The 22092-nt window shown below is 36.5% G+C and overlaps 1 protein-coding gene across 1 annotated transcript; it reads right to left on the bottom strand.

Annotated features, from left to right (window-relative positions):
* On the bottom strand, positions 1 to 3630 carry LOC137809266 (uncharacterized). The gene is made up of 2 exons (XM_068610401.1): positions 2238 to 3630; positions 1 to 1097 (listed from the first exon to the last, which is right to left on the bottom strand). The coding sequence occupies exons 1-2, from the start codon at positions 3628 to 3630 to the stop codon at positions 1 to 3; spliced, it is 2490 nt and encodes an 829-aa protein (XP_068466502.1).
* Between the last annotated feature and the right edge of the window lie 18462 nt (positions 3631 to 22092).

Below are 22092 nucleotides of genomic sequence, written 5' to 3'. Positions count from 1 at the left end.
CTACTGAACTCTAACACTTGGAAGTCCTAAGATGAAATCCATGCTAATATCTTCCCAAGGAGCATTTGCAATCGGTAAAGGGGGTAAAAGAGTATATAGTCCATGAGGCATTGTTCTAGATTTTGCTTTTAAACATGAAATGCATCTGGAACAATGTCTTTGGACATCCTTTCTCATGTGTGGGCAATAATTTCCTTTTAAGAGATCAAAAGTCTTGTCAACTCCAAAATGGCCCATGAGACCCCCCTCATGTGATTCTTTTACAAGAAGCTTTATATGTGTACCTTGGGGAATACAAAGTTTGCTTTCCTTAAAAAGATATCCCTCGGTCACATAGTAACCCTCTTGTGCTCTATGTTCACATTTAGCATAGATGGATGCAAAGACTTGGTCTTCTTGATAAAGTTCTTTTATGTGGTCAAATCCAAGAATTTGGGCACCAAGTTTTGAAAAGAGCACATGTCTCCTTGAGAGAGCATTCACCACTGTGTTTGTGCTTCCCTTCTTGTATTTGATAACATAAGGAAATTGTTCAAGAAATTCCATCCATTTTTCATGCCTTTTATTGAGCTTGTGTTGGCCTCTCAAATATTTTAAAGACTCATGATCACTATGAATAACAAATTCTTTTGAAACAAGATAGTGTTCCCAAGTCTTTAAGGCCCTCACAAGTACATAGAGCTTTTTGTCATAGGTGGGATAGTTAAGGGTGGCCCCATGAAGTTTTTCACTAAAATAAGCAATGGGATGTCCACCTTGTAACAAAACCGCACCTATGCCAACCCCCGATGCATCACATTCTATCTCAAAAGTTTTAGCAAAATTTGGTAGAGCTAGAATGGGTGCATTGGTAAGTTGAGCCTTTAGCCTTTGAAAGGCTTGTTCATGCTTTTCATTCCAAAAAAATGCAATATCTTTCTTTACAAGCTCATTGAGACGTGAAGCTATGCTTGAAAAATTTGGCACAAAGCGTCTATAAAAGCTAGCTAAACCATGAAAGCTTCTCACATCACTTACATTTTGTGGAGTTGGCCACTCTTGGATGGCTTTGATTTTCTCGGGGTCAACATGTACCCCCTTTTTGTTAACTATAAAGCCTAGAAAAACTATACTATCCACACAAAAAGTACATTTATCACTATTGGCAAACAAACTATTTTTCCTAAGCACTAGAAGAACTTCCCTAAGGTGACTTAGATGGTCTTCTAGGTTTTTACTATACACTAAGATATCATCAAAGTATACTACTACATATTTACCTATGAAATCTCGCAAGGCATGATTCATTAGCCTCATGAATGTACTAGGTGCGTTAGTGAGACCAAAAGGCATCACCAACCACTCATATAGTCCAAACTTGGTCTTAAAAGCGGTTTTCCACTCATCACCCTCTTTGATTTGAATTTGGTGATACCCACTTTTAAGACCAATCTTGGAAAATATAATTGACCCATGTAACTTATCAAGCATGTCATCAAGCTTTGGGATTGGATGCCTATACTTGATGGTGATGTTGTTGATTGCTCGACAATCACAACACATTCTCCATTTTCCATCCTTTTTGGGCACCAACAAGACAGGTACAACACAAAGGGCTTAGGCTCTTTTGAACCCAACCCTTCTCCAACAAGTCTTGAACTTGAGACTCTATCTCCTTTGTTTCCTCGGGGTTAGTTCTATATGCTGGCCTATTTGGTAGGCTTGCCCCCGAAATCAAGTCAATTTGATGTTCTATACCTCTAAAAGGAGGAAGTCCTTTTGGCCCCTCTTTAGAGAATATATCTTCAAATTCACTTAAAAGATTTGTAACTTGAGGAGGTAGACTCATGGGTTCAAGATTTGTGGCAGTGCATGTAAGTGTTCTTTTACAAAAGATTAGGCTAGGTTTTTCAACTAGAAGCATATTTTCCAAGGTGTTTTCAAAAGGTTTGTCTTGTTGAATAACCTTGTGGGAAGGAACACTCTTCTCCCACGCCTTCCTATCCCTAAGGATTTTCTCTTTTTCTATCTCTTTTTTTTCTCCTCATCCTTCTTATGTTTCATTTGTATTTGATCTCTTACCACTTGGGAATGTGGTAAAGGATTAAGTACAAACTTTTTGTGCTTATGGGTGAAGGAAATCTCGTTAGTTAGACCATCATGCAAGGTTTTCTTATCAAATTGCCATGGTCTACCTAATAAGATATGACAAGCTTCCATAGACACTACATCACATAAAACTTTGTCTTTGTAGTTACCTATAGAGAACTTGACTTCCACTTGTTTATCTACACTTAGTTCCCCATTCTCATTGATCCATTGTAATTTGTAAGGTTTAGGATGAGGAACTACTTGTAGATTTAGTTTCTCAACCATCCTAGCGCTACAAAAATTGCAGCTTGATCCACTATCCACAATGAGAGAGCATATATTTTCTAAAACATTGCATCTTGTGTGAAAGATGTTCTCCCTTTGTGTTTCTATGGATGCACTGGGTTGATTGTTGAGGGTTCTCCTAATCATTAATAAATCCCCCTCTAAAGGATTTACCCTCTCATCATCTCCCCCTTCCTCTTCTTTTTCACTAGGCTCATCCTCACCACTAGTGTATTCACCTTTTCCTTTTAAGAACAAAGCTCTTTGGTTTGGACATTGTGCTTGCACATGTCCTCTTCCAAAACATTTAAAACATTTGGTGTCCCTAGCTCGGATAGGTGGGGTGGAGGTATCCTTTGCTAAGGGTTTAGTAGTTTCTTTTGGTTTCTCTCTAGATGTGCTAACTTCCCTTTTAAAATCTCTCTTGGGATAGAAGTTAGAATATGAACCTACCCTTTGACTTGAAGTTTTTCGTAAATTTTGTTGTTCAACTTTAATGCAAAGTTGAACCAAATCATTCAAGTCTTGATAGGGGAGAAGTTCAACCCTATCTCTTATCTCAAGAGTGAGCCCACTTAGGAACCTTGCTATGGTGCTGACCTCTTCCTCTCTAATAGAGGCTCTCATCATGTAAAGCTCCATCTTTTGTCTATACTCTTCTACACTCATATTTCTTTGTTGGAGTCTTTGGAGCTTGTCCATTAACTCCATATTGTAGTAGGAGGGTATGTGGCGACGTCTTAGGGCTCCCCTAAGGTCATTCCAATATTCTATGGGAGGCTCCCTATGAAGACGTCTATCTCTCTCTAAAGATGTCCACCAATACATAGCATTTCCTTGAAAGCTAAGAGTGGCTAAGCGCACTTTCCTTTCTTCACTCACTCTATGGCAAGCAAAAAGTTGCTCTACCTTCATCTCCCAATCTAGGTATACTTCTACACCTTCTTTACCATAGAAATGAGGTAGGTCTACCCTGACCTCTCTTGGGCTTTCTTGCTCTCTTCTTCTACTTCTCCTAGGGGGTGGTTGGTAGTAATAATTGATTCTAAGACTTTCCTCCCTTAGAGAATCATGATCTTTGGAGTTAGATGCATGAGTATGTGATTTTTTTGAATTTTGAGAATTCTCATCCTTTGCTTTAGTCAATTCATTGATTTTGGCCTCATTCTCCAATTGTCTATATGAAATTAATTGAACATCCTTGGAAAGTTGTCTTAAAAGAGATTTTAAGGACTTCACATCACTTTCAAGAGATTTAGAGGAGTGAGAAGACATGACTAAAACTTTGAGTTTAGAAATGCTTTACTTTAAGAAAGAAGAGGAAAGTTAATGAAGGTAGTTTTCTAGGTAAGAGAGGTGAGTCACTAAGAACTATTAAATACCAAGTCTTGCCTTAGCCAAAAACTATCCCTCAAAATCTTCACACAATTCTCTTTTTAGGTAAATCACTTAGAACACAATGAGGGTGGAGAAATCAAATTTTATGCAAGAAAACAATGCAAATCTATTTAACAACTAAAGCAATTTATCAAAGCTTTAAACAAAGATAAGCAAAAGCAAATTAAAGCAAGATTAAACAAATATTGACGTAAGGAAATCTAGCTAAAACAATTAACAAAGCTAATCTACAAAGCTTAAACTAGTAGTTTCCTAGGTGAGGCTTCTTAGACACTTTGAGCCTTTGAAGACACACTCACTGTCTAATTCGTGATTTAATCCACTAATTAACAAAAGTGAAATGTAATTACAATTCAAGAAATGAAAAGAAATTAAATTGCACAAATTAAATTTCAGCTTGTTAAGCTATGCACTCCCTTGACTTGTTGTTGCTTTTCTTTGTTGTGCCTTTCAAAGTGTATGGTGTATTTTGGTATTTGTATTTGTTGCTGCCCCTTGCCTTGATCCTCTTATGGTTTAAGCAATTAAATTCTTCAAAACAGTACCTACTAAGTAGAGCTAGACTCTCCTCAAGTCAATTTCTACTCAACAAGCACCAATTGATATTTATGCACCAACAATTTTAGAGGTCAAGAAAAGAAAGCAAGAAACAATTAAAACTTAAAAACAGCACCACTGCAATTGGATTTAATAATATGACACAACTAGAAAGAGTTCAGAATGAAATTGGACAAGCAAATAAAAATAGGCACTCAGTAAAGGTTGGCACACAAAAGGAACCTAAAGAATGACACTAGAATTGATTTGAAAAACCGAAATAGCACTACTGAAAATATTGTGGTTCAGAAAGCGTGACTTTAATGATTTATGCTGAGCTGGCTATTTTGTATTTGCTTCTGAAAATTTAAAAAAAAAAAATTCAGTTTCTTAACAAACTTTTGGCATTGGATTCACTCCAAGCACATGCACCAATTAATTGTAATAATGTTTCCAAAAAACAATGTCCAATTACCGTCAGTTTCAGCGCCAGAATGCACACTTTTTTTGTGTGATTTATCTTTTTTTTTCAACTGATTCTTTTTTATCTTCTTTTGATAACACTTGACACCACTGAAATCCAGAATCTTGTAATTTTCTTTTAACGTATTTAATTTTCATAAAACAAAACAGCCAGAACATAATTTGTTGAAACAGAGGATTCTAAATCTGGAATTAAAAAAACAGAATGAGAAACTACAAAAACACAATGGAATGAATGTGATAGAATTTGTATGATCTAGCATACAAATATGAACTCAAACTAAAAGGAAAAATGCACCAAAAGGAACAATCAATTCAGAATTCAAATTAAACACTCAAATCAAAACAAGAAACAAATGAATCAAGAAAAGTACTACTAAGATTTGTTGACAATTTTGGAATTACATGACTATGCAAAACTTATAAATTCAAAAAATAAAATGACTCAAACACATCATATGTACCGAACAGAAATTCAAGCAAGACTGAAATATCCTAAAATAAAAACAGCAACACAATTCACCATAGAATCCTACACAAAATTGAAAATAAGGTGCTCAAGAACAAATTGAACAATTTCTACCGATTGAAATGCTTAGAATAGCATCCAAAACAAATTAAAAACTTAAAACAGCAAGACAACTTGAACAAAAGATGAACAACATGAAGATAAGAAGAACTCAAAATGAAAAATACAAAGAGACACTTATCTCTTGAAGACCATAGCTATGATACCAAATGATGGCATTGGGCTCTTCTCTTTTACGGTTTTTGTGGTGGTTTGCGGAAGCTTCAATGGGTTGATGGTGGAACAAGACTCTCCTAAGAGTTGTGGTAGCCTTGGAGGTGCATGAAGAGTAGGAGAGTGAGAGAGGTTCGGCCAGCTCTCTTTGGTAGGTGAACGGGTTGAAGATTAAAGACCTAAATCTAGAGAGATTTTAGGCAAGGGAGTAAGAATGACACATTTTGGCAACATTTCATTACTCAAATTCATCTTGGATTTACATGAGGTAGGCTCCTCCTTAAATAGCCTTGGAGGACCGAAAATGCACATGTAAATGAAGAGAAAATGCTAGCCAAATTACATGCAAATGTGAGCACATGGAAGCACATGGGAGCACATGGGAAATGTGAGCACATGGTGCGCCTATCCTTCACATGGGCGGCCTAAGTTAGTTTAGTAGGTTCTAGAAACCGTAAGCTAACTTAGGTAAACCTAGCTTAATCCTAATTGCAATTTAAACAAATTCACAATAGTAAATTCTATACTATTTGGACAAGAAAATAAAGCTATGCTACGCTTGATGTTGGGCTTTCTTGGAACATGTAAAGATAGATTTCTCTACCATCGGTGGCCTTGTTCCAATCCTCATCAAGCCTCTTGGTCATTGCCCTTGTGGTTGGCCCTAGATGTCCTTGTGCATGACCTTCCTTTAAGGTTGTGCTTGACCCTCTTCCATCAACAACGATACTATCACGTGGCCAAAAACAGCATTGCCTGATTCAACAAGGCACCCTTGGAACACATACCGAGGGAGGAAAACAAGAGGACCGACATATTGTCTAAGTTGTCAGTCACCAAGAAGAAGAGCCACCAAAGATTAGTCATACATATATGGCTGAGGCACCCCAGTGTGTCCGAGACCGAATGCCTTGCAATAGACGAGGCCAAGACTGATAACTAGATGATACCCATCATGCAGTACCTAGAGGACGACATGTGCAAGCTAGAGCAAGAAAAAGCGATGAAACAACAGTGTGTCCTCTACACCATGATCAACGAGGACTTGTACCGAAGAGGATACTCGGCCCTCCTACTGAAGTGCATCACCAACAAACGGGTCGAGTACATTCTGGACGAGATCCACGAGGGAGTCTGCGAAAATCACTCTGGGACGAGGAATATGACCGCTAAGGTCCTACGGGCTGGCTACTACTGGTCAACCGTTCAGGGTACTGTGCCGAGTACGTGAAGAAATGTGCCAAGTGCCAGGAGTTCGACCCTCTCCATCACCCAAGGCCAGAAGAGCTGCACAGTATTATCTCCCCATGGTCATTTTCCATCTAGGGGATGGACATTATCGGTCCCTTTGCGCCAGGAAAAGGGCAGACCAAGTTCCTCCTCGTGGGAGTCGACTACTTCACCAAATGGATTGAGGTCGAAACCCTTGCATCCATCTCGACCAAAAACGTGCAAAACTTCGTATGGAATAACATTATTTGCATATTTGGCGTCCCACACACAATAATAACTGATAATGGCCGACATTTTATTGACCGAGGACTGCAGTCCATTTACGGCGACCTGGGCATCAAGTCTGTTATGGCTTCGGTAGAACACCCACAAACTAATGGGTAAGCCGAGGGCGCCAATAAGGTCATACTCAATGAGCTGAAAAAGCGTCTGGGCAAGGCAAAAGGCCGATGGACCGAGTAGCTGATAGAAGTACTCTAGGCGTACAAATGCACCCCCCAAACTACCACGCAGGAGACACCCTACAACCTGACATTTGGGGCCGAGGCCATGATACTGGTCGAGGTGGCCGAGCCCACCATACGAAGGCAAATGTTCGACCTCACCCTAAACGAGGAAAGCCTAGCGGTCAATCTCGATTTGGTAAGTGAGTTTCATGACAAGAGCATGATTCGGGAGGCCGCTTGCAAGATCCGGGTGTTTAGGCGATACAACACCAAAGTCCGACCGAGGAGCTTCTAGAAGGGCGACCTCGTCTGGAGGATGCGCAGTGATGCAAGGAAAAATGAAGGGAAGTTCTTGTCCAACTGGGAGGGACCTTTCTGAGTCCGAGAAGTCACAAAGGGGGGAGCTTATCACTTAGAGTGGCTTTCGGGCAAAATTGTACCGAAGACGTGGAATGCCTCGCACCTCAAGTTTTATTACAGCTGAATTAAATAAACTCACGCACTCTTTCCTCACCCTACCAAGGAGGTTTTGACGAGGCGTTTTCATTAAAGTACTAGCACTGTTCTCCTGCAACCCCTCGACTCAGTCTGGATGAAGCCTTAACCGACATACCCTGCCGAGACCGATCAACTAGGTTTGGTCTAGATGAAGCCTGAACTGGCAAACTCTACCAACACCTCACACTCAGCTCGGTCTTGATGAAACCTTAACCGGCATACCCTGCCAACACCCCACACTCAACTCGATTTGGATGAAGCCTTAACCAGCATACCTTGCCGAGACCGATCAACTAGGTTTGGCCTGGACGAAGCCTTAAACGACATATCCTGCCAACACCTCTCACTCGGTTTGGTCTGGATGAAGCCTTAACTAGCATACCCTGCTGAGACTCATCGGCATACCCAAGTTAACACTATAACTTGGCACAAATAAACTCACATATCAATGGTCGATCGACCATTCCATTTGTTCGATTAATGCAATCACAATTAATGGCCGACCGCCCATTCAATTTGTTCGATTAATGCAATCACAATTAATGGCCGACCGTCCATCCAACTTGTTTGATTAACTTAAATCACAATTAATGGCTGACCGCCCATTCAACTTGTTCGAATCACAATTAATGGCCGACTGCCCATTCAACTTATTCTATTAACTTAATTTACAATTAATGGATGACCGCCCATTCAATTTGTTCGATTAATGCAATCACAAATAATGGCCGACCACCCAAACAATTAAAGACCGACATGTTTAACTTGTGGAAGTTTTTTCTTCAAATCCAATTAGACCGAATGAAAAGGAAATGGGCGATAGATTAAAAAATTGCAAAAGAGGAGACCACACCCCGGCCTCAGAGGAGAGAGAAAAATATAAAGCAAGGAAAGGCCATAGCCCGACCGAAGGCAAATCTAACCTTGATTGTCTTCATGAACTTCACCCTCTTCGCCTTCGGTCGGCCCAACCTCCTGCGCCGCCAGAGCACTCGCCTCGGCACTAGGCATTAGCCGACCCTGGTATACCTCGTGGTCAAGGTCAAAAGCACCAGAGGCCGGCGACCCCCACAGAGCACATGGGCCTGGCGGACAGCCCGAAGAAAGCTTTGTTTGAGCAACTCTTGAGTCTTCTCAAAGTTGCGATCAAGCTAGGCCTCAGCCTCTTCCTTGACAGCCTGGATGGTGGCCAACTCATCGGCCGAGGATGAGAGCTTCTCATCTCTCTCCTCGACCATCTTCTTTAGGTTGACATTCTCGGCCACCACCTTGGCCATCTCGACCTTCAACTCCCTCAACCGCGCCCAACTTCAGCAGCCTCGTGCTGAGCCAACTCTTGCTCGGTCGCCTCCCAAGCTGTCTTCTCCGAAAGCTCGGTGTTAGCATTCAGAGCCTGCTTCAAGCGGTCAGCGCTCTCGGCCACCTCATGCTCCAGTCGGGAGATGTCCTCGGCATGGCGATCCCTTTCTTGGATGCCCAGCTGGACCATGACGAACAACCGGGTGAGCATCTCCAGGCCACCCCTCAAAAGGTCCGAGGAAGGCACTCCTCGGAACACCTTCTGAGTGCCTCCGAGTAAATTGCAAGTCACCCCCCAAAAGGGCAAGGGGTGACATGGAGGTCGGCCTCGGGACGTGGAGCCGCTTGCTCCACACGAACGGGCGAGGGAGAGTCCACCTTGACTGCTTCTCGATGGAGAGGCGGTGTCGGCAGAGACCCTAGAGAACGAGTGGTGGTGGCAATGTTACCACCATCCCTCAACCTTTTCTTGGACCTGTGGGAAGGGGCGACCGAGCCCTTGTCAGCACGAGCATCCGAGCCCTTTGTGGAAGGAAGGACGTCGATGGATCGACGCCCCTTCCTCTCGGCTGCCTGTTGCCGATACTTGTCTAGCACGCTAGCACTGGGCGGTGTATCTTGAACAATAACTTCTGCAAAAACAAAAAATCACAAGTGTTAGAGGACGAGAAAATTCAAAGACCGACCGACAAAGCAAAATACAAAGACCCATACCCCTAACGGAAGCCCATCGCGTCGTCATGGTATAAGCACCGATCAACCTCCTGCATAGAAGCTTCCTCGGGAGTGCGTCGAAGAGGGAGAGAATCTCCACCTCATTGTCACTCTCCATCGGCCTCTGCCACGCCTTAAAATCCCGAGGCTTGACAGTCTAGTACATAGGGAACCGAGACCGACCGACCTCGTCAAAAAAGAAGGTTGTCGCCTCTGGCCGAACGATAACTTTTACAAACCTCTCCTTGAATCTCTTGTAAGAGATAGCAAAGGAGTCAAATAACACACATCTTGACCGACCGACCAAGGAGTGCCAAGAGGCAGGTTGGGCGGGGTGAGAGGTATAGTAAGAAAGAAAAGAAGAGGGAGTGGGATGAAGGCGCATAACATCGCACAACAGGTGAAAGGCCTGGAGGGACGCCCAGGTGTTTGGATGGATCTGGGTGGGAGCCACGTTGAGCGCTCGAAGGACGCCCATTGTGAATTTTTCAAAGGGGAGGGAGACATATAGGTCCGAGAAGAGACAAATGTACATGTAAAAGAAGGGGGACCGGTACCCGATCGCCCTAAGCACACACTCTCGGTGGGCTCACAAGGAAAAACGTTAAAGTAGTGAGAATGCCCGCCCGCCTTTAGAACCGGGTGCTTGGCCAAAAACTTGGTCACAGACACCTCGGTCTTATAGGTGGACGAGATCTCAACCACCTTAGGGTCCACCCAGCTAAGGTCAACAAGAGGAATGGCCGTCGGGGGAGAATTCGATCGGTTAACAACATTGGCCAGATCATCCCCCCTAATGACCTCTACCTAAAGTGGCACATTGGCCACCCCGACCGAAAGGGAGTTGGTGGTAGAAGAAGAAGAAGATGAAGAAGATGAAGAGGAACGACCGACAGGGGAAGAAGGGTGACCGACAGAGGGAGAAGGCCGATCAGAAGATGATGTAGGCCGAGAAATAGTCGACATGACTAACCTTATATAAAGTAGGAGACCGAAGCAAAGCAGAGGGGCGAGAATCACTCGGTTATCAGAGCACTGGACGAGATATCGCTCGGTTGTCAGACAACTCACACAAAGAAAATACAGTGTCTCGGCACTGTTGGGACCACTATTTATAGGGTGCAAGGACCTTGGAACTCGAAACGTCAAAACAATCTCAATCGTTAGATCTTCCAGATCCAACGGTCCACAATGTCTCCCGCTCAAAAAACCCCTCATTAATGCAGGTCATGTCACGTCGCCGAAGGTTACATCACACCTCGGGAAGCCCAATAGTCACGTACCTAAGGGAGGCCGACCGACACCTACCATTCAAGACTCACCGGATGAACCCATCCTCGAGCCTAGGGGGCAACTGTACCGGTATGGCCGATCGACATGATGATGTGTCACGGTCTCCCTGCCCAAGATGACCGAGACACACGCTGACGTGTTCCAGTCTGTCTAATCGAGCCGACCGAGACACCACGGGCGGCCTGGCCGACCGACACGTACAACCATTAACGCTCAAACCAAGGTTAGTGAAGCTAAACCTTCATTAAGGATTAGGTAATGCAACCCTAAGTGTGATCCATTCCACTAATCAGGCTCAATGAGGTAAGCTCATTAAAATAATATAAATAGCGCGATTTCCAAGGAGAAATGTACGTCATTTATTACTGTGCACCTACCTGAGTTTCGATCATTCGCTTTACTGACTTGAGCGTCGGAGTGCCTTCTGCAGGTACCCCCCATTCGGTGTTCACCCAAGATCGAGAGCGAAGGAGAGACACGATTGCGAGAAGGATCCTAGTCAAGCACCTAGCAACCTGCCCGACTGAAGGAGGAAGACGAAGACTTCAATAGTTCTCTAGGTCCCATATCTCTAGCATGAACAAGTAAAAGATAAAGTAATTTTTTAATCTAACATTGAATTTTAAAATTTCAATGGCAATTTATGTAAGAACTTTGTTTTGTGTGTTAAAATAAGTGTGATATTATTTAAAAGAGTTAATTCAATATTTGTAAAATTAAAGATGTATATAGAAGGGTGATAAAATTTTAATAAGTTGTTGGAGTTTTTTTCCTTAGGTTTAGTTAATCTTTTAAAACAGTAAGAAGTAGAAGAAAGGAGGGGTGAATATATGATTAGAGAGGTGTTATTAGAAGGTAAAAAAAAAATACCTTCTCCTCCTTACAATCTTCAACCAACTTTCTTTTTCCTCCCTTCTTTCATAATTTCAAAAAATCATCCTTCTCCCTTATTATTGTGGAAGAGAAATACAATACAAGACCAAATTTCTTACGATTGTGTAATCTATTTAACACAATTGTTTGATTAAATTATATAATGAGCTTTAAATAAAAATTAAACATATACATATAGTATATGATTATATATATATATATTAATTTTTTTATTTTATTTTTATAATAGTTTAAATCTTACGTAAATTCCTTTTTTATTTAATTTTTACTTTTACTTTTATATTTTTATTTATTATTATTTTTAATTTTATTTTTTATTTATTGTAAATATATTTTCAGGAATGTTGTTGAATTCCGTAATTGATTTAATTTATTAATATTATAATAAATGTAATATTATCATTTTTGTTATGCACGGTACAGGTCTAGCAGATATTACTAACCAGATAATATTATTTTTTTTACTTTTAATTGAAAACACTAAAAAAAGATCGAAAAAAAATTATTATTTATTTGCTATAAGTTCTACGGAACAAATCTGCAAACTCTAGCGGATATTACTAACCTGATATTATCCCAATCTGCAATGATAAAAAGAGTAAATTAGAAACAATATTCAATCAACCAAATAGAATAAAATACAATATCGTAATTATATCTTAAAAAAACAATAAAGACAAAAATAAAGAGCAAAAATATTACAGTAAAGATGTAAAGATGAAAAAAAAACAATAAAAACTATTACATAATATTTGTTGATTTCAAACTATTACACCGTTTGAGTCTTCAATCAAGTTTTTCTTGATTTAAAAAAAGAGTTTATGGTGGATAAAATTTGAAATTTGAAATGTGTAACTCTCCCTCTCAATGGTATTAAAATAATTTTCATATCCTTTTACTCATAAAATAACATAAAATAAAATAAAAATATTATAAATAACTTCATTAAATAATTATCGAATAAGTTTTGATAATCATTTGTATGTAACTCATTTTTATAATTAAAAAAAAAGTAAATTTAAACTAATTTTATATAAATTGTGATATTTACCAAAAATATAAGTTCTAAATTAAAATCTTAAATTTGGTATAATAATATAATTTTAATTAATGAATATGTCTAATGAACTAATTATTAATTAAAACTTAATTTATATATACTAATGATTTAACTTACCATATCATTATGTATTTTATCTTTTAAATAATACAATATAAAACAAATTATTTTTTTAATTTAAATTTTCATTAAAAAAATGTCATCAAACAACTGGAACTAAAATTGAATTCTCCCCGTCTCAAAGTAAATAATCTAAATAGTATTATGGACAACCTTTCAATTTCATGTTATGTTATGAATTTTAGTTTCATGCTTATCAATTCCAATTTCATGCTTCTCATGCTTATCGATTTCATGCTTCTTATCATGGTCATGCTCTCATGTTTTTAAAAAAATTTAGGAAATTTGTGAATTTATTCAAAATGAAAAAATAAGAAGGATTTGAAAATTAAATCTTTCCACCAAAGAGATCTGAACCTGTTTGGATTGGACACTTTCAAACTTCTCCAACCTCCGTACTTGGACTCTAAAACCTCTTTCCACAAACCGTCTTTGGAGGAGCCCATCCTCCAAATCCATTTTCCCAATAAATGTACATTAAAAAATTTAATATTAATAACCCCAAGACCTCCAACATCACGTGATTCACATACCTTTTCCAAAGAGGTCCACACAATCTTTCTCCTTACGGACCCCAACCCCACAGGAAATTCCTTTGCAATTTCACAATCTTCTTCACCACATCAGAAGGAATTTTAAACAAAGAAAGATAAAACAGATGAATAGTAGAAATAACAAACTTGATAAGGCAAATCCTCCCGGCCATCGAGATAAACCTACCTTTCCATCTTCCCAATCTAGTCTTTATTCTATCCACCACCCATCCCAAAGCATTTCCTTTCTATGACACCCCCACAAGCATCCCAAGGTATTTGAAGGGGGTTTTCATCACCTTACAGTTAAGAATATCCGCAAAGCGGCAAATCATATACTGATTGACCCCGACCCCACCAATACTTCTTTTCAAGAAATTCACCTTTAGTCCTTAAGCCAACTCAAAAAAGCTTAAAATAACCTTTTATATTAAAAACACTTTTGATATTCACTTTGCAAATAAACAGAGTATCATCTGCATACTAAAGCATATTGACCTCAACCGTCTTAGCCCCAACCTCCAAACTCTCCACCATATTTTTCTCAGCTGCATTCCTTACCACTCCTGCAAGGCCTTCAGCCGCTATAAGAAACAAAAACGGAGCAAGGGGGTCTCCTTGTCTCAAACCCTTTTGAGGGACAAATTCCTTAGTCGGGCTACCATTCACAAGCACTGACACCGAAGCAGACTCCAAACAAGATTTAATCCAAACAATCCATTGTTCACATAACACTAATCTACCAAGCATATAGTATGTGAACTCCCTACTCACAGAGTCATACGCCTTCTCATAATCCACTTTGAAAAAAACACAATTTTTCCTCTTCTTTTTTGCCTCCTCTAACACCTCGCTGGCCACAAGAACACTATCCAAGATTCCCCTTCCCTCAAGAAAAGCATATTGCCTTGATCAATGACTTTGCTAATCACCTTTTTAAGCCTTAACGAAAGCATCTTCGTGATGATTTTGTACAAGCACCCAACTAGAGAAATAGGTATAAAAGCACAAAGTTGTTGTGGGTTCTCAAACTTAGGGACCAAACACACAAATGAGGCATTCGTCCCCCTAGGCCATTTATCAGACCTAGCGAAATCATTCACAGCCAAAAGAATATCATCCTTTAAAAATCCCAACAAAATTTAATAAAACTAAAATTAAAACCATCCGGCTCAGGACTTTTGGAGCTATCACAACTCCAAATAGCTAACTTGATTTCCTATTCGGAGAAAGACTTAACCAACATTTCGTTATCAGCATCAGAAACAAAATTAAAGGGTACATTGTCCAACCTGACTTGAAAACCATCACCACTTTCAAACCTAGCCTTAAAGAATTCTCTTACCTTGTCTTTAACCAACTCCTTATCTTCACAGAAACACCCGTTAATAAACAACCCATTAAGTTCATTCCTCATCCTTCTCCATTTAACGACCAAATGAAAGAACTTTGAATTAAGATCACCATCTTTCAGCCACTTAATACGGACTTTCTGATGAATAACAACTTCTTGCTTGAAGAAGTTTTTGTTTTGTTCTGGCAACAAAAACCTCCTCTCCACTCTTCCTTCCTCATCTAAGCCACCGACATCGTCGCACTCATCCAGCTCCTGAATTCTCTTTTGTAGTAACTCCCCTACCTGGTTAACATTGCCAAAAACTTCTCTATTCCAAATTTCTAAATCGGATTTTAACTTCTTCAATTTTTCTTTAAATACATAAATCCCTCTTTCGTGAATCTCATAACTGAGTCAATGTCTACATACGAAATCTCTGAATCTGACATCCTTTTGCCAAACATCCAGACTACGAAAAGGTTTCGGTCTCCAGTCTGAACATGTACCTTTTAACACCATAGCACAATGATTAGAAACAACTCTACTATAAATAAATTATTTGTTGTTCGGCCATGCTTCCAGCCATTCCTTAGATACCAGAACTCTATCAATTCTACTTTAAACAGTCTCATTCGGTTTATATCAAATAAACTTCCAACCAACCATATAGATATCCACCAAAACAACTTTTTCAATAAAATTATTAAAACTACAAATTTCTCTAGTTATTCATATGATACATAAATTCCAAACATTGAGAGAGAAAGATAAAACCAGATACAACAAAACATTTCAAATATTTTCTCATCACATTTTGCCTATCTTTTTGGAAAAATAGAAACATTATATTAGATTTGTACTTTGATTAATCACTCTTTGACTTTCACGAATTGTACTGCATCCTTCAAAGTCCTCTCGTTAAGCTGGAGATCCTTGAATAACTCCTCCCAAACCTTTTGATCTGAATGAAATATAAGCAACACAAATGTAGTATCACCAGTAACCTGCCAATTAAAGTCATAGGTCATAATTTGTCACAATACCAACACAAATCTATTATCTATATCCCCAAGCTTCGCCATAACGTAACATGTAGAATAGAGACGTGTTATCCAATCCTGCCTTAGTAAATACCCTTCGTGCCAAGAAGGATATATAAAAGAAATAAAACATTAGATTAAAATAATTCGAGAACTTAATATATGCTGACAAAATATATATGTACTGAATTGCAATTTTAAAATCAAAATCATACACACTACAAGAAAAAAAGGTTTTAGTGGAGGTTATTTAGCGGAGGTTAACATAACCTTAGGAATTGATTTAATTAATGGAGGTTTTTTTCTAAAACCTCAACAAAATAACGGAGGTTTTTTAACCTTATTTAAATTGCAAAGGTTTATTATAAAACCTTGGCAAAATGACGGAGGTTTTTTTAACCTTCATTAATTTCCAAAGGTTTATTTTAAAATCTCCGCAAAATAACTGAGGTTTTTTTAACCTTCATTAATTTCCATAGGTTTATTTCAAAACCTCCGCAAAATAACGGAGGTTTTTTAACCTTAGTTAATTTTCAAAGGTTTACTTTAAAACCTCTGCAAAATAGTTGAGGTTTTTTAACCTTTGTTAAGTTTCATTAATATATTCTAAAATATCATCAAAATAATAGAATTTTTTTAATTTTCATTAAGTTTGAAATGTTTATTGTAAAACATCAATAAAATATTTTAAATTTTCTCAAATTTCAATAAATAGATATAATTAAATTAAAAAAAAAATTTAATATATTTGATAACTAAATTTTTAAAGTTTTTGAAAGTGTAAGTTTAAACATATAAATTTTTAAAAAAATATTCTTAATTTTAAATATTTATTTAATTAAAATTAATTATTTTTTATTTATTTTATATAAATATTTGTAATAAAAAAAGAAAAATTATATTTTTTTTAACTTTTCCAAAAATGTATTTTCAAACCTCAGGAAAAATACTCACTTTTTTCAACTTTTGACTAAAAACCTCATTCTCGTCTTCCATCTTCCACGATACTTCTCTTCCTCACCATTGAGCTTCTCCTCCACCGGACCTGTTTCTCATCCACGACGGACAGTTTCTCCTCCTCCATCGGATATGCTTCTGCTGCTCCACCACGGACCTGCTTCTGCTGCTTCACCACGGTAATTTGTTTTTTCTTCCTCTTCTCAGTACATATTCTCTCTCTCACGCCCCTATACGCTCCACCATTATTCTTTCCGGCGAACGCAACACCACCGTCATCACCATCGATTTTGCTCTTTTTTTCATTATCCTTTCTCTGTTTCCATTGTCGATTTCTTCAGTTGGCATTGATTTTCTGAGTTGCTTATTTGAATCAGTAGTTGAAGCATAATCCCTAACGCTGTTTGGTTATTAGCTTTATAATCTGTTTGGTTTTAGCTGTTGATTAGGCACTTCTGGACCCAGATCCGAAACTGCATCATCCACTAGTGGTTTCTAAGGCTTGAGATTTCTGCCACTTGCTTTTCAGCACTTCTTCATTTAACATCAAGCATGTTGGGCTATGGATTTTGGATGAAATTTGGTTATTTTTTGGGTTTCAGATAGATCTCTTAACTGCTGCGTGTTGTCTGGAGTCCAGGGTTCATATTTTCCATAATGTGTTAAATGTTGTAAATTTGAGCATGAGCATGAGCACTGGTAAATTGTGAGTACTGGTTTTGGATGTTCTGGTTTTGTTGAGTATGCAGAATGGTTTAATTGGAAGAAGTGTCCAACTCTAAAATATTTTAAGTTATTCAATTTAGCTATCAGATAATGTCTAGTGTAATGTATACTATTTTTATAATAAAGCTTAAGGAATGAGTGAAATCCAGTGGTTTAGTTACAAATATGATATTATACTAGGATTAACCTACCCAAAAATCTGCTGTAACATGACTAGGCTGCCATGTTCTAGGTGTTAACAAGGAAATAGGGAAACTAATTCTAGTAGATAATCTTAGAGTTTGTTATAGAATCAATTTCTCTTTTATTTCCCTTTTAATGTAATTTCATTTTCTGTCTCGCTCCTTTTTAATGTGATTGTTTGACCCCACTTGTTAGCTTCATTATATTAGGTGTATGACTAAGAAACAGTAGATGGTCACAAAGCATGGTGTGACCCACCATGTGCACAATCACTGTAACATCCACAACCTGCCACATGTGAAGCCACCATATCCCAACCAGCATTGCCTTAATCTCCCTTTCTTTCCACTGGATTCAGATTGTCTTATTAATGTTTTAGATATTTCTCCTAACCTTCTTTAATCTTTTACTACGTCATTGTTTCAGGACCAAAATTCGGTGCCATATTCTTTTCTTTGCTAAACGACATTCATACCACACCTGGATCAGGTATATCAGTTCAATCATTATACATTTTCTGTTTTATTACAAACTAAACTCTAACCTCATCAATTTCACAAAACCTACATCTCACTTCTCACTTGTATGGTATAATTAGAAGGCAAAATGGCAAAATACATTAGTTATTTTTCCAATATGTATTTTACTGTTCTAAACTCTTCTCTGTTATTAAATTGATACAAAGTTGAGATTTATTTACTTTGGATGTGCATAAAAGGCTAAAATCTATTATATAATTGATGGATTATATATTATATCATATCATCATATAATTAAATATTTAATGGAAAAGGTAATGCAATATTTCTCCCAGTTTATGTTTAGTGCTTTGATATTATTGTTGTAGATTCTTACCCTTCTGCAATTTGGAGGATATACACTGGTGCGAAATTCAACTTATCTGTTTCGAAGTTTTGGGTTTGATACGGAGCCAGTCCTCATTGGGCTCATCTTATTCCAGGTACATTTCCTTGTAGTTTTTTTTGTTGGATTTGAAAGCTTGGTAGTGTTATGTTTAGGTGTTTTCCTTGTTTTTGTGTTGGCTAGTTTTGACAAGGTTGTTGGATCTTTCTTTTGCGTAGTGTATGAAAATGATTAAGAATGGATGAAAAAATAATTAATGTTTGTGTGGTGTGATGAAAAACTACTTTATTAATGTTGTCTTTAAGCCACATTTTTTTTCTCCAAACATTAGATTTGGAGCGTGTCTCCAGGCAATGGAGAACCCAACTAATCTGGGAGGCAAATTCCTCCACATGCTCCATCACTCATAGCATATTTGCATGGCTAACCTAGTCATGTGTAGTTCAAGCCTTCATTTGAACATCTTGAAATATCATTTTTTACACATGTGCTATTTGTTTCTGATCTGTAATGGCATTTGGATTTGTCCACTCATTTTCTTTGTCACCTACAATTACTTTATTTAATGTAAAAAGTGATTTGCCTCGGTCTCCATCAATTGAATTATGGTTTCTTGGTCATGGTTTTCATGAGCACTTGTAAGATGGTAGTAAAATACCATTAGAAAGAGTTGAACGATGGAAAAAGATTGATTCTTAGCTTTGTGCCTTGTTGTGCCATTATGTGGAACACAATATATTAGGCACTCTTAGAGCTTGTGTCACTCGTTTCAGAAGAAGGCTAAGAGTATTTTGTAAATAATATTCAACGACTTTATGACTCTGCTCATAAATTGACATCTCTTAAACAAACAAATCATGACATGACTTGTTTTATTATTGAAGTCCAATCAACTAGTAAGGAATTGAAAATGGTTTTAGATGTTGATTCTTCAGAAAAGATTAAGATGAAGTTGGATGAGTTCTATATGGTTAAGATTCTTCGTGCCGTGCACCTTGATTTTGATTAAGTTTGAGTCCAAATCAAGAAATTTCAACAATTTCAAATGGTTATAGATTTATGAGCACATTTTCCATAGGTACTGTCAGATATGTTGGTTATGTACATGATATGTCATGGTTATAAGTCATTAAATTGATACAAAGTTGAGACTTATTTACTTTGGATGTGCATAAAAGGCTAAGATCTATTGTGCTGAGCCAGCTAGCTAACTTGGGTAGTCCCACCATATGTGTAACCTCTTTTTTTTTTTCTTTTTTTTTTCAGCAAAGCTAGTTTAAATTGTTAAAGATTCTTTGTCCAGGTAAATGAATAAAAAAAACCAAATTTCATAATTTTGAAACCTATGGTATTTTTTAAGGAGGTTCTAAAACATTTTATGGACGTTTTGAAACCCATGGTATTTTACGGGGTTTTGAAACCTATGGTATTTTACGGGGGTTTTGAAACCTATGGTATTTTACGGAGGTTTTGAAACCCATGGTATTTTACGGAGGTTTTGAAACCCATGGTATTTTACGGAGGTTTTGAAACCCATGGTATTTTGAAAGGCTTTTCCTGAGGTTTAAAAAAACCCTGTGGAACACATTCCCTAGCGATGGTTTAGCGGGGAAACTACAACCCTAGGTAAATGACTTAATGGAGGTTTTAACCCTAGATAATGTAAAAATAAACTCTCGTTAAAACCATTTTTTCTTGTAGTGAACCAAATTAACATTATGATTACCACAGAGAGAAAGCCATTGTGATAAAAGTGTTTATTGTGGATAAATTTTTTGAAATGTGTAGACTCTGCCTCTCAATCTGAATTGTATTAAAATAATTTTCATATCCTTTTACTCACATAATAACACAGAATAAAAGAAATAGTACAAATAACTTCATTAAATAATTATTGAATACGTTTTGATAATCACTGCTATATAACTCATTTTTTATAATTTAAAAAAAATAAACCAATAAATATAAGTTTTAAACTAATTAAAATCTTAAATTTGGTATAATAATATAATTTTAATTAATTAATTAATATGTCTAATGAATTAATTAATAATTAAAACTTAATTTATATATACTAATTTATATGTACTAATGATTTAACTTGCAATATCATTATATATTTTATCTTTTAAATAATACAATATAAAAAAATATTATTTTTTATTTTAAATTTTCATTGAAAAAATATCATCAAACAACTAGAACTAAAATTGAATCCTCCCATCTCAAAGTAAATAATCTAAACAATATTGACACAACCTTTCAATTTCATGTTATGAATTTTAGTTTCATGCTTATCAATTTCAATTTCATGTTTTTCATGCTTATCAATTTCATGTTTTTCATGCTTATCAATTTCATGCTTCTTATCATGCTCATGTTCTTATGTTTTTAATTTTTTTTAGGAAATTTGTGAATTTATTCAAAATGAAAAAATAAGAAGGATTTGAAAATTAAATCTTTAATAACTGATTATATTAGGAAATTTCGAAATGAATTATTTTTTAAATATTTAGTGAAAAAAATTTGAGATTTCACATAATTTAACATAAAAAAATATCTCGTCAAAAATGATTTTATTAAAAAAAAAGAGAGATTTTGAAAGAATAATTTAAAACTAAACTATTTCACTTTAATGTTTTTGTAAAATGTTTAAGTTTTTATACGTAAATGTTTTATACCAAATAATACTAGAAAGGATAATTTAAAAAAAATTGTCAAAATTTTGATAAAATAACATATTCAGAATATGCACCATTTAGTAAAACATATATAGAATGTTTAATAAAAGAAATTAAGTGTATTTACTTTTACAAAAGTTCACACCTTAGATTATTTTTCAATTTCATATTTTGATTTTATAATTTTATATTTACCTTAATGTTTTTATTTATAAAATTAATATTTAAACTTGTTGTTTAAAATATATATTTTTAAAATTAATATTTAAATTTATTGTTTAAAAATATAATTTAAAAAATTTAAATAGTAAAAGATAAATGAATTTTTTATTTTAACATTGAATTTTAAAATTTCAATGTCAATTTTTGTAAGAACTTGTGTATGTTAAAATTTATTTAATTAAAAAAAATGTATTTAGGATGTATATAGAAGGGTGGATAATTTTTTAATAAGTTTTTTGGGGTTTTTTTTCTCTTAGGTTTGGTTAGTAAGAAAGAGGGGTGAATATATTAGTAGAGAAGTGTTATTAAAAGGTTAAAAAACCTTTCCTTCTTCAAATCTTCTCCCACCTTTCTTCTTCTTCCCTTCATTCATAATTTCAAAATCTTATCCATCTCCCTTATTATTCTGGAAGAGAAATACAATACAAGACCAAATTTCTTACAATTGTGGCATCTATTTAACACAAACATCTTCATT

The sequence above is a fragment of the Phaseolus vulgaris genome, chromosome 2 (assembly GCF_000499845.2).
Source record: "Phaseolus vulgaris cultivar G19833 chromosome 2, P. vulgaris v2.0, whole genome shotgun sequence".
In the NCBI taxonomy this organism is placed as follows: Eukaryota; Viridiplantae; Streptophyta; class Magnoliopsida; order Fabales; family Fabaceae; genus Phaseolus; species Phaseolus vulgaris.
Note: the sequence above shows the minus strand (reverse complement) of the source record. Positions and strands in the feature narration are given on the sequence as shown.

Coding starts and splice junctions, on each gene's coding strand:
- LOC137809266 (XM_068610401.1), bottom strand. CDS start 3,630: ATGTCTTCTCACTCCTCTAAATCTCTTGAAAGTGATGTGAAGTCCTTA. Junction 1,098..2,237: donor GGAAGTCAAGTTCTCTATAG/GTAACTACAAAG, acceptor TAGTTTTTCTAG/GCTTTATAGTTAACAAAAAG.